The following is a 21,705-nucleotide window of genomic DNA, read 5'->3' as shown; positions in this document are numbered from 1 at the left end:
CTTGAGAAATATCACACTGCCCTCCTCTGCCAGCAGGTCTCGGATGACAGTAAAATGTCATGAATTCACCTCAGTTCTATAGCAGAAACGTTTTCTCTCCGTCTTAATTTCTCTCGTGTCCTTCATTCACTTATTCTTAGTTTTTGTGGATGGTGGACGGAGAACGAGCGAGGTTTTCAGAGCCATGCTTTGCCAAGCGAGAGGAGCCATGGCACTTCATTTCATACCTCAGTGGGCATCGATTACACATGGATTTTGATAGATAAGTTATGAATGTGAATAAGGACTTTTTCTGATGCTTTGACTTTAAAGTAGCCTGTGTTTAATCACTCATTTGACAGAACGAGATACCCAGATGGCATGAGACGTCTCTGATGTCTTCTGATGTTTGTCTTCGCTTTCTTTTAAGGCTTAAATCAACCATAAACAGTTAAAGTAATACACACACCAGTGTTGCCAGATTGGAAATGTCCAAGTATCGTACCAAAACCTCAAAATGTTGGTATTTGGAAGAAAATTATTGTACACATGTCAAATGTCCAGAATACAGCTATTTTATCTAGACAAACAACTTTTGATAGCCTGTAGATTTTCCAAGTAGATAAATGACTAAGTGTACCTAAAGCCCGTGAAACATTGCACGATTATTGTCTGTCCCAGTGATTTCTGTTATCGTGGCTCTTCATCATTGGTCCTATGTCGTACAGTGAGAGAGGTTCAAAGGCGGCCGTTTTCCCGGTCTTGCATCCAAAGATAGCCTACGATAGTTTTCTGACAGTGTCAGAAATTCAGCATGATCACCGCACAGTGTGTTTGCTGCTACGACCTGCGTACTGGTAGTTGTTAACCACGAGCGCATGCTGGTGACGTCACGCAAGTGTGACGCTGCTGCCGAAGCTTCCGTGTCATCATCGATAACCCAAAACCCAACATCTTCGAGATTTAGGCCATAGTTGTATCCCTTCTAGCCAAAACCAAGAGATAGAAGACATCTCCTCACAATTATGATGGTAGAGGTAGGATCAACATATAGATCAATAAGTAAAGATGCTCTATGATTTTGCAATGACCATTTGACGTGTCACAAAATGTGGAAATTAAAGTACATTTTGGGATTTTTCTCATCGTACAGAGGTCAAAATTATGGTACAAATACGATAATTATCGTACATCTGGCAACAGATACAAAAAAGTGCCTGTTAATTAGCCACACTATGAGACACAATTGCACAACTTTTTCTAGAGTTTATTCATCAAGAGATCTGATCTTTGAAGGGAATAGGGCATAGGGAGGATCACTTTCGATTAGAACTCATCCTTTATCTTTTTGTGAGCAGCAGCCGCGTAGTCTTTAACCAATCATTGAACAGATTATTAACAACCAATCATAGAACATTTTTCTGAGCTCAAAGTGGAGTGTCGAGAAGATTTTATTTAATTCACAAATCAAAAATCTCATAAAGAAGAAATCAAGAATGCAGGTCTTAAAAGATGATGGTGCTTCAGGCAAATCATTAATAAACAAATTACGACAGAGAAGAATTTTCATTGTGTTTTATGCTCTACTTTCATCTACCATCTTTTTGTGACTCTTTTTTAAAAGTATCGCTTTAGGCACCGGAACCATTTTAAAAGTATCGATTTGGCACCGGTATCGAAAAAAACCCAAACAATACCTATCCCTAGGTGAGGGTCTATCAAAAGAAGGTCAAGGGCTGCGTTCCCCGAAACCTTCTTAGCTCTACGTCGTTCTTAAGTTGTACCTTAAGCTGTACCTTATCGTTAATACGTGTTTCCCGAAACGTTCTTAGTTACGTATCCCTTCTGTAAGTCATTCGTTCGGAAGGTTGGTCTGGAGCACTCTTAGCTATACCTTATCCCACTTGACTCTGCTAGGGGCCATGACTGTGATAAAAGTTTGTGTAGATTGCAGTGTATATAACTAAATATCTGTAAAAAAGTTGAAGTACACTCCGTGTTAAATTATTTTTAAATTTAAAGAATAAAACATGCACATAATAAGACATCATTAAACTGATGGTTGTTCGATTTTTAATAATTTTTTTCCAACTAAACATCAGCTGCGAACTATTATTACAGGCTTAAGAAACTATATATATAAAAAAAAAGATTTTGGGTGGAGGAGTTGGTGAAACTATGGCAGGCAGCAATACAACGAATCTTACAATTTCATTTGTGCATTACATATCCGTTAAATCTTTACTTTACCGGCTATTTTAGCTGCAATAAAACAAATCAAGTAAAAATTGCATGCCACGGGAGCACATTCATCACGAAATCATAATTGTTGATTTTCCATAATATTATTATTGATGTTAAGTCGAAGTTTTTTTAATGTTTTCTAAATTTGAGGCAACTGCATGCCATATTCTTTATAAACACTCAAAAGAAACTGTTCCACTTGATTAGCTACTGCTTGTATAAGGTCAACAAATTTCCCACATTAAAACTAATCAAAGCTAAAATCTAAAGCAATCATAATATATATTTATATATCACACAATATATATTTTCATGTTATATTTAAGGTAAACAGACAGGCGCAGCTCCAGAAATGCGTCCATTAAGCTTTATCCGCATTGTAAACGCGCTGCTTGCGCATCCAGTGTCCAAGCACAATAAATGCGTGAACTAATGAACAACAGTTTGTTTTTAAATATTTTAAGTGTAATGCACAGCCAACCCAGGTGACTTGCATGACCCACCTTTGCCCTGTGCAACGCATTTATTGGGAACCCCTAATATAAATTATCCTTTAAAGTAAAGGAATAATGGATGCATTGGAGCAGTTTATGCATGATACTTTTGGACATGAAGTTGCGGGTTTTGCATGCGTTTGATATGAAATAAAATATACAAGGTTTATATTTAGTTGTTTGCAGTTTGAAATATTTTTACAAGATATTCCTAATAAATGTAACTATTTCTGAAATGTTTCTTTAATAAAGAACACCGCTATCTCATAACGCAGCGAGGTCCCTATTACATAAAGTGAATAATTGATTGTCGAGCAATCGATATCAACCTATTCAGCACCATCGCCATGAACAGCACCTGGTAACGTCGTACGTAAGAAAGAATCCCGCTAAGGTACAGTTCGGGAAACACGCCTAGAAAAGGTATACCTGCAGTTAAGGTTTAACTTAAGAGTCTTCGTAGCGCGCTAAGAGACAACGTTATCGGGAAACGCAGCCCTGATTCTATTGGAGTAGGGGTGGTTTGTTTAGGTGTTTTCAAATGTCAGCATTGGCTTTCAGAGATCATGTAAGCCGCATTTAAAGTGGGAGGATTCATTTAAAATCTTTAAATCGCTTGTATGTGCTTGAAGTTGGAATCTGTGGTTTGCACAGATTACATACGAATGTGTAAGCTTTACTGTTGTTTCTTCAAGAGACATAAATTAAATATTGAGGTTAGGTAAACAATGACAAAAAATATTTTTTTTATTTTCCGTTTATATATTCCTTTCAATAGTTCGCCTGCGCATTCAGATCTTAATGATTAATGGTAAACAAACTTGGCTTGCTGTCCTCGAAGGGAGCTCTACAGCTGAGCTCTGAACCTTCAGAGAGAGCGAACCTGAGGCCGGGGCTCGAGCCTCAAGTTCAACCCCCCCTTGCAACAGAAATGCACAGAGGAAGAAAGAGAGCAGTGAAGGAGGAGATGGGGAGGAGGTGGGATGCCGAAAAAACTGCAGCTGGACCCGGAGGCCGGAAGGCTGCCTTATATACGCCCATAATGATGATTGACAGACCTGAATGTTTAGGCTCCTCTCGAAACTACGTTTAGGACTACAATTAAGATCTATTCTCATGTAAACATGCTCATGATTGTGAAATGTGACCGTCTGTGAAATCCAGGATAGAGTTGGAGCATCAAAATGTGATTTTAATCATTGATTTTACATTGATTTCAATCTTTGACTTGACTACTCAGTCAATAGTAAAGATATCAAGGTTATATATACAGAAAGTTGTGATTTTATGTAAAAAAAAAAAAAGTTAAATAATTTTATCCGGGTTTTCACATGCAGGGTCACACATTGTAACTGTTGTGAATGAGTTTGTGAATGTTGTTTCAGTAGCACATCTGTATTAATGACTCCCAAAAGGCTGGCCGCATGCTTTGCTTTTGAAAGTGGTACTGTTTGTCTGACCCTTTTTTCTTAGCGTTGAGTGGGTGTGAGGGTACCAGCTTTAAATGAATGCTAATAGTAATGTAGTACATCACAATAGCTAATGTGTTCTCTGTGTTGAAGAGGTGCACTCATTACACTGTGCCATTAGCTTCCTCAAATGATTGCGTGTGTTCTCGTTTACTCATTTTCATTTGCTTTTCTTCTACTTTCTCTCTCATTGCCTTTTGATTCATTTTCTCACATTATCACTTTCTTTCTTTTCGCCCATTACCATACCATACCAACCTGCCCCACCCTCTCTCTCTCTCTCTCTCTCTCTCTCTCTCTCTCTCTCTCTCTCTCTCTCTCTCTCTCTCTCTCTCTCTCTCTCGTACGCTTTTTTATCTGTTTCAGCTTCATTATTGGCATGATAATTTTGTATAAAGTATTGTCAAAGCGACAATGCACGCAATAACAGGACATGATATAAGGTGCCAGTAATGGTAATGAAAAACATTACACAACTATACACAGTGAAATAATATATAATACAAACATGAATTAGAATAAAATGATCATTCAAAACATAGGTAAGTGCAATATAGCCATTATGCATGTTAACATGCCTGATATTGTTGCCGCCATGACGGTATAGCATCGGTACAGTAATATTAGATATAAAACATCTCATCAAATTCATGTTATTCCTTTGAGGTTTTGTTTCCAGAACAAATGCATGAGATTTCTAACCCAGTAACATCTTCAACTTCCTTTTCTATCTATCTCACTGAAGGACATGCTAAAAAACACCCCTGCCGGCCATGTGGACAGGCTTCCCCTGCAATTGGCTCTGACTGAATTGGAGACCCTCGCTGAGAAACTGAATGAGCAGAAAAGGGTGGCTGATCAGATCACTGAGACGCAGCAGCTCGCTCGCTGTGTCACCGACCGCACGCTCAGCAAGGTGCACACACACACTTTACATTTTCTATACACAAAGAGCAAATTAATTGTCATCTCTATCGGCTGTTTTTAAACTATTGATCGATAGCGTGAAAATTTGCTTTTAACAAACGATACCGATTTATTAGTGGATATATCAGTGGATCTCTAGTACAAATTCATATGTTTTTGTTTTCCCACAGTGATTTATTTGTGATCAAACTTCTGCATTTGTGCTTTTGCTTATACGCTTATACAGAGACTGCCTAATAAAAAATCAGTAGGAGCATGCCAATAAATAACGTATGTGTGTGAGAAAGCATAAATATCTTGTTACTTCATGTTCTCTTGACATTATGATTGTATAATTAGAACTATATTGAGTTCTCTGAAGAATGAGTTCACTCTTTCACCTAACCAGAGACTTTAGAAAGGCTTTAAATCTTTTCCTGGCAAATCATTGCGGTCAGGACTGGCTCGGTTTCATGTGTGAATGAGAATGTTGGAATATAGCATCATTTAATTATGTTAAATCTTTCTCATGGCCTCAGTCCTTAGATGAACAGTATATTGCATTACCGTAACAGACAGTTGATGATCTAACTGGGTTCATATGGTAGATTCTGACAAGCAACAATTGTAAATGACAGAAAAATATTAGGGGTGGTTTTCCAGACAGAGTTTAGATTAATCTAGGACTAGGCCTATATTAGGTCATTTAAGTAAACAAACCTAACAAAAAACAATACTGGTGTGCATCTTGAAACAAAACATTGGCATTAATATATGTTAAGATAATGTCAGCACAAGGTGTTTTGTAAATTAATGGAGCTCAAAAATAGCTTTTATTCTGGGACTAGGGTAAACCCTGTTTAAAGGGGCGGTTTCCCATACAGGGCTTATTCTAGTCCAGTCTAAAATGCATGTTTGAGCTGCTTTAATTTAAAAACACCTTGTCTTGTTTAATTTTTACATATTTGGTTGACATTGTTTTGTCTTAAAGGTATAGTTAACCCAAAAATGAAAATAATGTAATTAATAACTCACCCTCATGTCCTTCCAAACTCGTAAGACCTCCGTTCATCTTTGGAAACACAGATTAAGATGTTTTATATTTAGTTCGAGAGCTTGTGCTCCTTCATTGAAAATCTACGTACGGTACACGGTTGAAGCATCGAAAATACATTTTGGTCCAAAAATAACAAAAATTACGACTTTATTCAGTATTGTCTTCTCTTCCGCGTCTGTTGTGAAGCGCATTCCAGAGACTAAAGTAACGTGACTGCAGTGACGTGGATGCGTACGACATGGCTGACGTGTTATCTGGTGCGCCCCAGCTGTTTTTTTTTTTTTTTTTTTGTCCAGGCTTAGTTTATAGTCTGAGGGAGACGCATGCTGTAAGTTTGAAAAAAAAGTGCAAACATGTCTGAGGATAACACGTCATCCGCATCACTGCAGTCACGTGACTTAAGTCTCGCGCATGCACTTCACAACAGAAGCGGAAGAGAAGACAATGCTGAATAAAGTCATAATTTTTGTTATTTTTGGACCAAAATGTATTTTTGATGCTTCAACACATTCTAACTGGCCCACTGATTTCACATGAACTACTTTGATGATGTTTTTATTACCTTTCTGGACATGGACAGTATACCGTACATAGATTTTCAATGGAGGGTCAACAAGCTCTCGGACTAAATCTAAAACATCTTAAACTGTGTTCCGAAGATGAAGGGAGGTCTTATGAGTTTGGAACGACATGAAGGTGAGTCATTAATGATATTATTTTCATTTTTGGGTGAACTATCCCTTTAAGATGCTCACATGTAGGGCCCTATTTTAACGATCTGAAACGCAAGTGCGAAGCGCAACGCGCGAGTTTGTGGGCGGATCTTGGGCGCTGTTGCTATTTTCCCGGCGTGAGAAATAACTCTTGCGCCGGGCGCAAATCAATAAGGGGTTGGTCTGAAGTAGGTTCATTATTCATAGGTGTGGTTTGGGCGTAACGTCAAATAAACCAATCAGAACGATATCCAACATTCCCTTTAAACGCAAGGGCGCAAGTTCCATGGCGGGTTGCTATTATTATGACGGATTTACCAGGCGCACGCCAGGAGCGGTTCACAGCCGAGGAGACCGACGTTCTTGTAAGAGCAGTCAAAGACAGAGAAGTTGTTTTATATGGGGATAGGAGAAACCCGCCCAAATCAGCGTAGGTTAAACAGGCGTGAGAGGAAATAGCCACAGTCTCATCAGCTGGCATCCCCATCATTGCGCCAATCGCTACAATGATGTCAGGAGACGGGGGAATCCCAAGCTTGCCAGCATAAATCGGGCACGCCGTGTAACGGGAGGTGGATCTGCCTACACATGACCTGACGCCAGCAGAGGACATCGCTGCGTCCACCCTCACCGCTGAAAGGGTTTGGGGGCTTTGAAATCGGACCCAAGAAACGCAAGCAAGGTCCAACCCCAAAGTACTCTTACAAATCAAGTTCATATACATTAAGGTTTCTTATGAAAACATTTTAATTATTATTTACATAAAATAAACGTAATACAGCCACACAACAAACTTATGAAAATATTTTAATCGTTATTTGCATGAGAATTTTTTAACGCAGCCACACAATAAATAATAACTATCACCACAATGCTCACCACTATGATTCCCCTTATCTCGTGTATTAATATTTTTTAGTGTAACAATTTATGATTTGCAAAAATAACTGTTGCATCTGTGTAGATAAGATGCAAAGTGTATGCGCGTTGTGCACGCTATACATTATGGTCAAGCATGCGCCCTTAAAATAGCATAATGAACAACGCGCAACGAGCCACTGACTTTAAACTTTTTTTTTCTGGTCAGTAGCGCAATTGTTTTTTGAAACTGCAAAATAGCATCAGGGATGGTTTGCGCCGGAACACGCCTCTTTTTTTGCGCTGAACCGCCCAGGGAGCGCAAGTTCATTCCCTAGTTTGCCAACGTGCGTCTGTGGAGGGAAAAACCCGCTGTGCGCCGGTGCAAAATACGAATGATACATGCGTCACTGACAAAGTCAATTGCGCTGGGTGCAAGATAGGGCCCGTAGTGTTTTTTGTAAGGTATGTTTGTAAAAACTTTTTAAATGGCCTAGTCCTGGATTATCATAAACCCTGTCCAGGAAACCGCCCCATAGTGTTCAACTACAGTACAAATACCTGGACATTAGCCAAGCTTGAAAATAACCAACCTATCTCCCATTATTTCTGTCTAGGATTTTATAATCGGTCAGTAATGACAGGTCAATAACACACTGCCCGAATACATGACAGGGGTGTATTTTCTCTATTACTATACTCATATCACACCCCAGCTGCTGCAAATCTGAACAAATGCATTTCTGGAGAAGAGGAATTAGGAAGTAAATGAGACACTTAATTGGAAAGTCTAAAGTTGCCAAGTCTGTGTCTCTTGCTTGAAACACTTTCTTTTTATCTGCCTGTCGATCCACTTTCATCCACTGCAGTCATTTCTCTCTCTCTCTCTCTCTCTCTCTCTCTCTCTCTCTCTCTCCCTCTCTCTCTTTCTCTCTCTCTCTCTAACTTGTTCTGCCTCTCTCTCTCTCTCTCACTCTCTCTGTTGTGATGGATTTGCTATTTTCGGCTATGTTTGGCATTACTATTCTGCAGTAAGTTCTGTAGGATGTATGTTGTGTGTACTTGCACTGAATGCAAATTTCTGGTTGTGTAGAATAGCTGGACAACCTAAAACATTTGCCAAAATGCACAGTATTTTATAGTGCACACTGCATGCAATATTGTGTCCCATAGTGCAGTGCACTTAACCTTTTATATTTAAGTGTGAATAAAAGAACTGGTAGTCACAAATCTCTCTTTATTAGATTATTTTTTAATAGAAAAAATATGAAAAATAATATGAAGAAAAAAAGATTTTGCTCTTTTTTTAATCGGGGGAATGGTTTGTGGGAGTTGGGGGAGGTAGCTCGCAATATATATATATATATATATATATATATATATATATATTTTTTTTATGATTTTTTATTAAGGCTGGTCATCCAATATTTCATTCGATTTATTTTTTAATTTTAATGGGCATGAAAAAGTTTGAAAGAAAAAAAAAGGATATGTAGAAATTTTAACCTGTGTCACTGTGAGCTCTTATGTACTTCCAACTCTGTTACAGCTTTAACCCCACCACAGTTTTTGTTTCAATTCAACTGAGATCCTAGTCCATGCACAGCATTTCGTTTGGCGCAGTGAGAGAGCTGAATTCCAATGTGAAACAGTACCATTATAAACATAAAATGAAATATTCATCCTGTGTCTCAGACTATCTAAGTTATATAGATACCCTGTGCACCATATTATATAGCCTCAGACTGCAGTATCTCCCTGTCTCTCTTCAACACGCACGTCACATACACCCCTCTCTCCCATTCTCTTACTTTTTTGCTTTTACACACAAACAGCCATCCTAACTTACAAACCAGTGCAGTCACACCCTCCAGACCCTGAAAGGATACCCATCCCTCGTTCCGTACACCCTGATTGCCTCCATGTCCTTCGGGGGGCGCTCTTGCTATAAAAACAATGAGCCTGGAGGAAGTGTTGTGACTGACTGAAGGTCTAATTTTTCCATGCATTTCAACAAAGGCCAAGCGGCGCTGCCAATTCCCAGCGGATGCGGCGACTCATTTCGTCTGATGCCGTGTTGTGCCGAGGCTACAGCAGCAGATGCATTATTTATAAAACTACTCTCCTTGCTGATCAAACACCAGTATGTAATATTTGTTTGAGTCGCTGGGCTTTGGGCGATGCTTCTTTTGTATTATTGCTAATATAATGAGAATGAACTATGGGACTGTCTCGTAACACAAAACAAGTTTTTTTTCACCATAACGTTATACATTCAGAATAGGTACAGTACGGAATTAACAACATGGAATATTTGAGTTGTGAGGATGTGGGCATGTGCCTGGCACGCATATGTGTGCTGGACCTGTGTGTACCAAGATAAATGATTTCCTTCTTGATAACCTTTTGTAATTTAAAGACTTTTTTGGGTAATTTAGAGCATTCTGAGAAATAATGTCCTTTCACTATAGTCCATAAAAGGAATGTCATATGTTTCTGCATATTTGACTTTAATCTGGAGTCCCTATAGACTATCCTTACATTCTTCATATCTCCGAAGAGTCTTTAGTTTTATCAGATTTATAAAAGACAGATTAGCTTTACCGATTCTTTCCGATAACGTACAAAAAATTTGGAGTTACGAACTGCGGGAGGAGCGAGTTACGAGTCAACACTTCATACTGCACTGACCGGATAACTTATGATTCACTACATGTTCCTGTCGTTTATATAATATGCACTTACGTGCCTATTTCCAACATAACACTGAAGTCTTACTTACCACATCCAACTTATGACCCGATTGGGACTTTTCAATGAACTCCAGCATTAAACAAACAAACACGCAAAACCCCGGATAAACAAACTATATCCATTGTTTCAAAAATGCTGGCTTTCTTCCCCTTACATCTAAAAACAAGTGATACGTATGGCTTATCCTCGAAACGTCAGCTCGACCTGTATTTGAAAAAAACTTTCGGAAATTTGTTCAACCCTGGCGAAGTGCATTCGGCACTGAAATACTCTGTATCACGTCCAACTGTTTTTTTGACACTTTGCATTTGTTTAGCATGAGGAAACAACTCTTAAACTGTGTTAATAAGTCAGAATGCATAAAATACAGTTGAACCCCCCCCCATCCAATTTCTCTCGATAGACGAATTCAAGTCCCCCCCTTTTTTTTCTCATTTCAAAAATAAGACAATCGCAACTTACATTTCATTGTGACTTTAATGCTTAACGTTTGCCTCTCTATCCCCATCTCTGTTTAAAACATATAATTGCAGGTTACTTTTACTAATCTTTATTTAAAGGCACAATGCGGTACTTTTTGGCCACTAGGGGGTGCTAGACATGTATTTTCCACGTCTCGTGCCTCTAAAGGCCACAAGCACCGCAGCACTGTCGCAAATGAAAATAAGACAACTCTTTAGATCACAAAGTCCGCGGTGTGCCTTCCAGCATGTCATATGAATATAATTTCATGGGTTTTATTTTTTTCAAACACCGAAAGATTGTGCAAGTTGTAATAGTGGTCGCTTGGGTAAAGTTTATATAAAAAATTGCCTTAAAGAGGAATCAAACTCGGGTCGCCCGTGTCGTAGGTCCGTGACACTCTACACTCCAAGTAGCCTCCAGCAAAATTCACGTTCAAAAAAAATTTGTGTTCGGGCGCCAGACAGGACTTCTATATGCAAGCAATGTAACATTACTTACTAGTCCAAAAGAATGACGGCCAAGTCAGTATCGGTCAGGAACCCCTCCTCCTCCTTTAGTGGCCCAATATTAATCGTTCTTTTTATTCTGTCACTCTCCCTTTTTCTCTTTCTGGTCTCCTCTGACAAAACCTTGGATTTCTTTTTCTTAGTTGCTGCTTCAGCCATGACAAAAACATATGGAAAATAAATAGTTGCGCTCTCACATCCAAATTTGTGGACGTGAGAGGAAGTGACGTATGCCGTAAAGCAGTCGAATTTTGTAGTTCTTTTGGTGCTCAGGTTACTACCCGAAACCCCAAGTTTAAAAGTACAAGTAAAAGCGATACAGACCCCGTCGGGCTATGGTAGACATGTCATTCAACCTATTTTAAGTCGATGTACCATCACAAGGGTCTTGAAAAATATCTTGAAGGTTAAATAACTACAAAGTGTCACTTTAAATCTTTTACTAATTATATTGAAAAATAACAGACATTTCAGACATTCATCCTTATATATTCAGTACTGTGCAAAAGTCTTAGGCCACCACCACCAGACTTGTTGTTTTAGAAGTTTTAATGTCCATCCATATTTATTTTTCTATTTTATAAATTAATCTATTTTATTAAGATATAAACAAAAAATACAGGAAATATGTACAAAAAATAAAAAATTTAATTTTTACTACTAAATGTCTTCATTAGACATCTTCGGTGTTTAGTGTGACCACTCTTGGCACTAAACACATCTTGAGCGTAAGAAATTTTATATTAGGGTTTAATTTCATTTAGGTTTAAGAGATCCTGCAGTTTCCTGCTATTGCTCAAGTGGAAGGGGAGTTTACCCTGAAAACTTTTGCACAGTACTGTACATCTTAATTTTTAAGCTGATATTTGTGAATCAGTGTAAGGTATACAGCGAGCTAACACTCCATTAAAGGTACCAAGTTTCTGTTTTCAATCTTTTGACTTACTCTGTGAACCTTTAATATCTCATGACTGTAGCCAAGTGTGTAACCATGTAATTGGTAGACTTACAGTACGTGTGATCATTGTCTGTGCTTTTCCTCAGCTGTTAAACTCCGAGCAGAGCTCTTTGATCCTGTGCGAGACCCTGATTGAGATGGTGTACGGCGAGCGCGGACAGGTCCTCAAGTCTAAGGAGAGAAAAGTCTTTCTCTACGGTGACATGCTCATCTGTGCCAACATCAATGTCAAGTACGTGTGCGGGACAAGGTTGATCGTCTTTCTCTGCATCCCACTGTCCCCCATAGGCCACGCTGACAGATTACCACTCGTCAGATGGTCTAAATAGAGACTTGAGCCTAAAACATTAAGGTGAAATATATTACAGTGATGTTGCCCCGATATGGTGCAATGCGGGGTGGAACTGGGCAGAGTCAAATATGCCTTCATTATCTGGACACAAATGGCAAGGTTTTTAGCTGCTGAGATGGAAATCAACCCTAAAGATCACAGGTAATGGTCGCCACCGGTGCATTGAAATAGATTACCCATGACAGCACCATTGATCACATCTCAGCAGTGCAAAGGTAAACAGCTAAGTTGAAAAGGTTGTGCTGGTTACCAATGTTGAATCATTTGAATAATTCATTTCATTGTAGCTCAATACCCTACTGAAAAAACAACTAAAACCAGCTTAAGATAGTTTACTGGTTTTAGCTGGTTTAAGCTGGTCCTCCTAGCCTGGCAAAGCTGGTCAAGCTAGTGGGTCAGCTGGTCTTCCAGACAACAGACCAAAACACATCCAGGCCAGCTAAACCAGCTAAAACCAGCTTACCAACTTTATTTCCAGTCGGGTGCATGCCTTCATGTGCCCTTTAAAGATATTTACAAGGTGATTTTAATACTGATCCTGTATTTATATGAAAGCCCCCTCCTAAAAATGTTTCCACGGTGTGCCCTCAGTCACCTTCTTTTCTGTAAATGTCTTATAATGTCATGTGATAGGATAATTTGCTCATGGTGTTCATTTTGTCTCCACCAGGGGGCCCCCTGACATCAGCAGTTTGGTACCGGTGGGAACCAAGTACACCATGAAATGGAGCGCCCCCTTGCAGCAAGTCCAGGTAGTCGAGGTTGGCCAAGAGGCCTCCCAAAGCAAAGACTCTCTATATCAGCTTGGAGCCGTCAAGCGTTCGAGCGGTTCTTCTGCACCGGGTAATGGCAACTGTGTTATTACCATCATAAACTTTCCTTTGTATTTTCCAAACAATCAGATAACATGCACCCTTGACGTACGTCTTAAAGACGTTTTCAATTAATTGACCGTTTTCTCCTGAGCAATGCGCCTTTTTATGGCCTCCGCAGATGGGTTTATCTCAGGAGAGATATAGAGGATCAACAAAGGCGCGGGCTAAGCAATCTTGTTTCACCGTCTGATAGACCACGAACATATTCTGCGTGCTGTCATTAGACCGGGCGGATTATTTCCCCCCAATTCCAATCAGAATGAAGCGAGAACGGGAGATTGGTATCAGGCTGGAACCATCTCACAAAACATTATTGTTTTTTAAATTTGATGACAGAGAGGAGGAAGGGGGGAACTAAGATAAATATGCTGACAGAGCTCCAGGTACAAAGTGTTATCAGGATGTAAAGGGCTTTGCTGTTTAAGGCCTTTGCTTACCAGCTGAAATATTAATGGTGTTGTCTTTGGAACATCCATGTTGTATTGTGCACACAGGGGAGGGAGGAAATTGGATGGCAGAAGATGTTTAATGTTATGCCCTTACGAAGGCCTTTTACTACTGTATATTTCTCCTTTTTTACTTTCTGTCTCATCGGACCGCATGCACTAAAACCCGCAGGCAGGTTGCATAGTTATAATAGTTTATGACGGTCATTTTGAACTCACTTTAGCATCATTTTTTAGGCCAAGAGCAGATGTTATCTTTGCAAAAAGATGATCCTGATAAACATCAATTTGACAGTGATTTGTAGTCTGATGATTTGGCCTTTTGTGTGAAATAATCACTAACTATATTTCCATTAAAAAGCAACTATCCTCCGATATTTGATTTAACATTTCCTTTGGTGTGTAAGTGTGTATTAGTACATGTTAACAATATGCAAAAGGTACAAACCCCAAAGTAAACGATGACGCGAGTTATCATCTCCAACGTAAATCTCTTTTGTTGGACTACAACAAACACACAGATTAGGCAACAGTTTAGAACCGGAACACGCCGGATTATGTTCCAGCACCTCCGACGTTTGATCCGGAACCTTATTTATTGGATCCGTCACCTCCTATGTCACTATGGAAAATTAATCGCCTAAATTAAAAGAATAAATTACTATTTGTGTAATGTTCAATGTCTTTGTTCATCTTTATTCCCCTTTAAAGTTCCACAAAATATTTGTGTTTACATTTTCGATGCGTTTTGAGGTGAATAGGATAATTGCTGCTTGTGAAAACAATTGATGCAATGTATTTTTTTTACATTTCACACCCATGCAGTGCATGTTCTGAAATTAAAATAAGCATTGCCTTGATAAAGGCTACTGTACACACAGCGTTGTTTATTTTTTTATTTACTTTTGGCCAAATTTCAAAGCCGTACCCGCCCGCCGTCCGCTGAATGTTTTAAGGTCCATTGATGATGCATGCTCTGCTGATGCAAGCCGCGAGAAAGCCCTCGTTTGTTGTAGAAAGCATACAGTGCCATCCAATGCATCAAATATATTTAATGGCTAATGTATGCATAGGCCTACGATGAGTTTCATTCATTTATGATTAGATGCCTCCAGTACACGCGCAATGCAAGTGAACGCGACGCGCCAGTGCCTCCATGTCAAGGTTATTATATTGTCTGCTATATGGTAAGGAGCGTCACAATTTCCGGCTGAGGTATTTAGACCAATCACAACATACAGATTAGCTGGCCAATCAGGGACACAGCGCTTTTCAAATCGATGAGTTTTGTACAAAATCAATCCATTTGAGGGAGGCAGGGTATCTGAAGCTACAAAAATGTACGGTTTGTGGAAAGTAATGTGTTTTTTAACCATACATTTATTTTATGGTTAAAAAAACATAAACCACATTGTATTATACCAAATACACAAAATAACATTGTTTTCAACAAAAAAATAGGTGCACTTTAAAGATTTGCGCAAAACTTTAGCATTATTTTCTAAATGTTGACAAAATAACTAATGTTATGCAACTAAAACGATACAAAAATTATGGTGACCGGTTTGTTCGACATCATATGACGCCACGCAGACCGACATGCGGATGACATCAAAATACAGCGAGAGCAATTTAAAAGTATACAGAGAAGTTGGTTCCTGAATCGCGCTTGTGGTATTTTGATGTCATGTGCTTGTCGGTTCTTGTGCTGCCACAAGTCGAACATACATCTTATGTCTTGTCCTTCAAGCAAACATACTGTGCCATATTTAAAGAATGATCATGTGACTTTTATGCATGTCAGGTGACGTAAATGCAGAAAAAATGGTTTCCATTGCAGTTTTGTGATCCTTTTTCGAATTGCTTGAAAAACCACCTCAGCCGAGTTAATAAACGTTTTTGTGATATATGGGTTTATGCGAAATTGTTGTGTTTTTACTGGGCGCATTTTTTATTTGCTATTTCAGTTTCCGCAATTTAAAGGGTAATGGAAGCGCATCACACTGATTTTAGTAATGGAAAAGCCAAATTTCTGAAAAAAATCCCTTGATTCTCAAAAAAGAAGCTTGAGGTAGTTTTTGACTTATGCAAAAAAGAGTAAATGTGAATAACGGCAGACGAAAACGCATTTGCCAAATAACATCTGACGTATTGGACATTAATCCCACAGGACTTATCGTCTAGCTGTATCAAAATTGTGCATTTGTTTTTCTGTGCACATCATTCAGTTTGGCAAGATGCACTGCTAGTAAATTGATAACTTGCGTCCTTTCTCCATTTTCTAAGCATGGCTTGTTTTATTTACTGTTGATTTTTAGGTTACCAATACCACCGTCATTCGCTCTAACATCTTGATGAAAATTCCCTTTAATGTGAAAGATTCACTTCACGTGCCGATGGAAATCCAGCTACTGTTAGGAAGCAAACTAAATTGAACTTCTTTAAACTGTTATTAAGTAAAGTTAAAACATCGAATTAAATAACAATATACAGTATTTACAATTATGCATCTAGCAGATGCTTTTATCCAAAGTGACTTACAGTATAGTGCATTTAAGCTATACATTTATCAGAATGTGTTCCTTTGGGAATCAAACCCACAACCTTTTGAGCTTCTAACGCAACATTGAGCTACAGGAAAAACTTTATAACTTATACTGAATTTTTTTTACATTTGCATAAAATATTAAAAGTTTTTCATTTAATAACTAAGAGATTATGTTGGTATTCAGTGTGTACCAGTTTGCAGTGATCAATTTTTAAATAAACGAAACGTCACCGTGTTCGCCTCTGTAATACACTTCTTTCATCTTGTTCTTCTCGATTAGAAAAACAGATCAAACTAATTTATAGTTTAATAACACCCACAACAACTTGTTATAAAACAACAAAGTATCTGGTTCATGAGAAAAAGTACAGGATAGTAATTTATAACTTTCATTTACCACAGCCATTTTGTTTACAAGTTTGCAGGTGCAGCTGGTTTAATTTATGGTACACTTGGCAACCCTTCAGGATTCTGACAATTGGGTCACACTGAGACGTTCTGATGCAGTACAAGATTTTCAGGAGCAAAGTGTTCGTCCGTTGCTATTTACAGTGGTTATTTTTTATATACGTTCCTTACATAGACATAGGCATAGGTTTAACTTTGTTACCCTGCATGTGAAATCCAAGCTCATCATCTAATAATGAGATTGTTTTATGATTTTCACAAAAGTTTAATGCCTTCTAGGAAAATGTTCTTCTTTAAATATATAAATAAACAATATATCAAATGAAAGAACAGACCCTCTGCTTTCAAACCAAAAAAAACCTGTTCCTTCATTTGTTCTCTTTTTGTCAAATATTGGTTAGTTTCTTTAAAAATACCAAAATTTGAGCAAAAAGCTGAGATAATTGTTTTTTTTGTAAAGGACTTTTGATAGAGATCAGATTCAGAGCGATTACAAAAACATACACAGAGTTTGAACTGTTTGCTCTAAGGGCATACTTCTGGGTTAAGTTGGGTAAGAGCACCAGATGGTGGATAATAGCTGAAATATGGATTGCCGGAAAAACTCTTAATTGACAAGTTAACTCGTCAATGGCGGGGAAAGAGTTAAAAAGATATCAAGGTTATATTTTCTCAAAATGCTCTTAACATGCTCTCTCTGTTCTTCTCTCTTACTCAGTGATCTGTTTGCGATGTTTGTCACACTAAGCCGCCACTTTAATCCCCATTTTCCAGACACCTTTGCCGCAGTATGCTCCGCCGTCTCTGAATGTGTACTTCCGCCCATCTCCAGCTATTTATAAGGCCATCCTGGCATTGCTTTGCCTGGCCCCGCATCACATCTCTCCTCCCTTGTGATGTCATTCCATATGGCTTCTCTCTCAAATCATATCCCGTGCTCCCCAGCTTACCTCAAAATGGACTCATTTTTCATCTCCTGCATGCCCCAGTGCTCTAATTTATTGATGGAATAGGCCAGCCTTCCAGCAAACACCAGGACCTATGCTGCTGCCACTATAAAGTAAAGATGTAAAGTTCCCTGTTTTAGTCTTGCCCTCCGCTGGGCAGGTGCTGAGGTCTTCGTATTGTGGTCCCTGGATAGTTTCCGTATTTATTTATAACTAGGGGGGCAGTATTTCAAAATGTAGAGTGCTAAATATATAAAAACTATTATTTGAATATATGTGACCCTGTCTGTGCAATCCAGGCTAAAGTCTCAAATTCTAATTATGATTAGGAGATTAGGAGCATCAGTTTGATTTTAATCATTTAATTTTCATTGATTTCTATCTTGACATGACCTTACTCAGTTAATATTAAAAATGTCAAGGTTATATTTTCATAGAATGTTCTTTACATTATGCATACTCTCAGAAAAAAGGTACAAAAGTTGTCACTGCGATGGTACCTTTTTAAAAGGTCTTAACTCTTTCGCCGCCAGCATTTTTCATGATTTTCACAAAAGTTTATGCCTTCCAGAAAATGCTCCTTTTTAAATATATTAACATACAATATATGAAATAAAAGAACAGACCCTCTGCTTTCAAACAAAAAATCTGTTTCATCCTACCTTCATGTGTTCTGTTTTTATCACCTCTCAAATATGTGTAGGTTTCATCAAAAACACAAAATTTTGAGCAAAAAGCTGAGATAATTCAATTTTTGTGAAGGACTTTTGATAGAGATCAGATGCAGAGCGATCTTTGAAACATACACGGACATACAGCTGTTTGCCCTAGGGCAATACTTCCGGTTTTTATAAGTTGCGCAAGTTGGTGGATAATAGCGGTATTGCAGATTGCCGAGATAACTCGTCAATGGGGGGGAAAGAGTTAATGTGTACAATTTTTGTCCACATATGTACCTTTGAGGAACCAGTATGTACCTCTGAGGTACCAATGTGTACTTTTGAGGTACCAATTGAGGTACCCCCCCCCCCCCCCGTCATTATAGGGTAGTAGTGATTTTTTCCAAAATAAGATGTAAAGGTGAAACCGCAAATTACCCCTTATTCAAACGCTACCCATTTTATCCCTCAAATTAGTGTGAAATAATAGTTTAAGGAGATTTTTTAAAAGCCACTAACCTAAAGATTACTAAAGATAATAACTAATGATTCTTAAAGGTTTAGTCCATTTTCGTAAAAAAAAAATCCAGATGATTTACTTACCACTATGTCATCTAAAATGTTGATGTCTTTCTTTGTTCAGTCGAGAGGAAATAATGTTTTTTGAGGAAAACATTCCAGGATTTTTCTCATTTTAATGGACTTTAATGGACCCCAACACTTAACAGTTTTAATGCAGTTTAAAATTGCAGTTTCAACGGACTGTAAAAGATCCTAAACGAGGCATAAGGGTCTTATCTAGGGAAACGATTGTCATTTTTGGCAAGAAAAATAAAAAATATGCACTTTTAAACCACAACTTCTCTTCTTCCTCATGCTGTGTGACACGCGACCTCACGTAATTGCGTAATGACGTAAAAAGGTCACTTTTTACATGTATGAAATGCACATTTGCGGACCATTTTAAACAATAAACTGACACAAAGAAATTAATTAGTATCATTCAACATACAACAACATCGGAACGGTCCTCTTCTACACACTTGTAAACACTGGGGTGTAGTTTCGATACATCATCTGTGACCTCTTGATGACCTATTACGTGAGGTTACGTGTGGTGCGTCACAGGACCGGAGGAAGACGAGAAGTTGTGGTTTAAAAGTGCAATCGTTTCGCTAGATAAGACCCTTATGCCTCGTTTGAAAACTCAGATGAAACTGCAATTTTAAACTGCATTAAAACTGTTAAGTATTGGGGTCCATTAAAGTCCATTAAAATGAGAATAATCCTGGAATGTTTTCCTCTAAAAAAAACATAATTTCTTCTCGACTGAACAAAGACAAAACATGTTGGATGACATGGTGGTGAGTAAATTATCTGGATTTTTTGGACTAAGAAAATGGACTAATCCTTTAACGTCAATGAGGTTAAAATAATCCCCACGCAGACACATTACTTCATCTCCAGAAAATCGCTTGATGCGCACTTACTGTAGGAGTTTACATTTATTTCAGACAGAAATATTTTGGTTTATTTATTGCAAAATTGGGACAAATAATGGACTGTATCACTTTGTGGCACTGCAGCACAAGAATTTTAAATTCATGTATTATTTTAATACAAATCAGGGGACCCCCTAATTTACATTTGTGCTTCATATGGGGTCCCTCAATGCTTATAGGAGGTCTGGAACCCCCCAAGACCCCCCCGCCTTCAGTTCGAACACTGCTTTTACTGTAGGTCCAAAATTTGTTTTTTTAAAAGGTACCGCCCCCGTGACAACTTTTGGACCTTCTTGTACTTTTTTCCTGAAAGTGTAGGATGATTTTATGTGGAAAAAACTAAGTAACAGAAAATGACTTCAGCTGAGTTTTTACAGGCAGGGTCATATATTATCATACCAAAAGAATTTATAGTTATTACAAAGGCCATAAAAGAACTCTTTGGTTTTTGCCTGCCATATCCAGAATTTTTATTTTGCTTTCAGCTAAGATTTTCCATTAACACAATCACTATGAAAAACAATGTGCCAGACGGATCCCTGCTTAAAATGGTACACATAAAGAACACTTTGAAGTTAGTTAAATTACAGCAATTTGAATGCGGAATAGCGTTTAGCTGTCCCTTTGGGAAGAGCTTTCTTGACTTTAGGCCTTGTATGCCTGTATCGTGCCTGCGTAGGCCTCTGCCGGCGGTCGCCCAGCGTGTGTTTCCTCGCTGTAACAACGTGCGTGAGAGCCAGCTGAAAATCTTCAATTTCCGTGCTGTAGTATTCAAACCAAATCTCGCCAAACCAACCGGATTAGTCCGGATTACAAGTCGGCACATTCACCTGCGGCCAAGGCAGGCCAGAAGCCCGCAGACCTGTTGGGCTGCCCGAGGCCTCGCCACGGCATCCGGGAGAGCGGGTGGAGTCTGCCAGCATGTGCTGTTGTGGCTCACTGTGCTTTTTATTCAAATGTGCCTGCTATTGATCAAGCTGTGCCAGTGACAGATGTCTGTATAGCGGCGTGTGTTGAAGCTCCTATTAAATTTCTAAAGGTTAGCTGGAGGGAGAGAGAAAGATGTTGAGTTGTAGACGAGAGGTGACTTGAGAGACAATGTGAGACAGGAAGACAGATACAGACAGGTGTGATAGAGAAGAATGAAACATCACGGACAGAGAATGGGAGACGGATAGAGAGAGAACATGACAGTTCATGAGGAAACTTTAGAGCTGATATGTAAATAATTGATTAAACCAATGCAACATTGCAGTAAATTTTATTTTCTTATTAATTTTTAATCTCCCTTATGCTGATCATATCTCCAAACAGAAATTTGTCAATGCAGTAAACAAACGGATGCCATCTACAGACTATTAGCAATATAAACATTGTAAATGAATGCAGAATGACATTTTATCTAACATCTAAGGAACTTGCTGTTTATTACATTCATTTTTTGTTTGTTTTTAAACATAAATTGTTAAAACTCCGCAACGAAATGAGATTTTTTTTCACCAGATATGACACACTGATGTATGGGCAGAGTCTGACACCGCACTTAAAAGATGGTGTGCCTGCAC

The 21,705-nt window shown here is 38.5% G+C and overlaps 1 protein-coding gene across 6 annotated transcripts in view; it reads left to right on the top strand.

Annotated features, from left to right (window-relative positions):
• arhgef10la (Rho guanine nucleotide exchange factor (GEF) 10-like a) overlaps window positions 1-21,705 on the top strand; it is a 172,205-nt gene that overhangs the window by 52,419 nt on the left and 98,081 nt on the right. For all 6 annotated transcript variants that reach the window (XM_073811800.1, XM_065241163.1, XM_073811799.1 and 3 more), the window contains 3 exons: window positions 4,932-5,102; window positions 12,490-12,635; window positions 13,426-13,598. In XM_073811800.1, coding sequence (XP_073667901.1) covers window positions 4,932-5,102; window positions 12,490-12,635; window positions 13,426-13,598 — 490 coding nt within the window. The remainder of the gene's footprint in view (window positions 1-4,931; window positions 5,103-12,489; window positions 12,636-13,425; window positions 13,599-21,705) is intronic.

The sequence above is a fragment of the Paramisgurnus dabryanus genome, chromosome 14 (assembly GCF_030506205.2).
Source record: "Paramisgurnus dabryanus chromosome 14, PD_genome_1.1, whole genome shotgun sequence".
NCBI classification, from domain to species: Eukaryota; Metazoa; Chordata; class Actinopteri; order Cypriniformes; family Cobitidae; genus Paramisgurnus; species Paramisgurnus dabryanus.
This window is presented reverse-complemented; position numbering and strand designations above follow the sequence as displayed.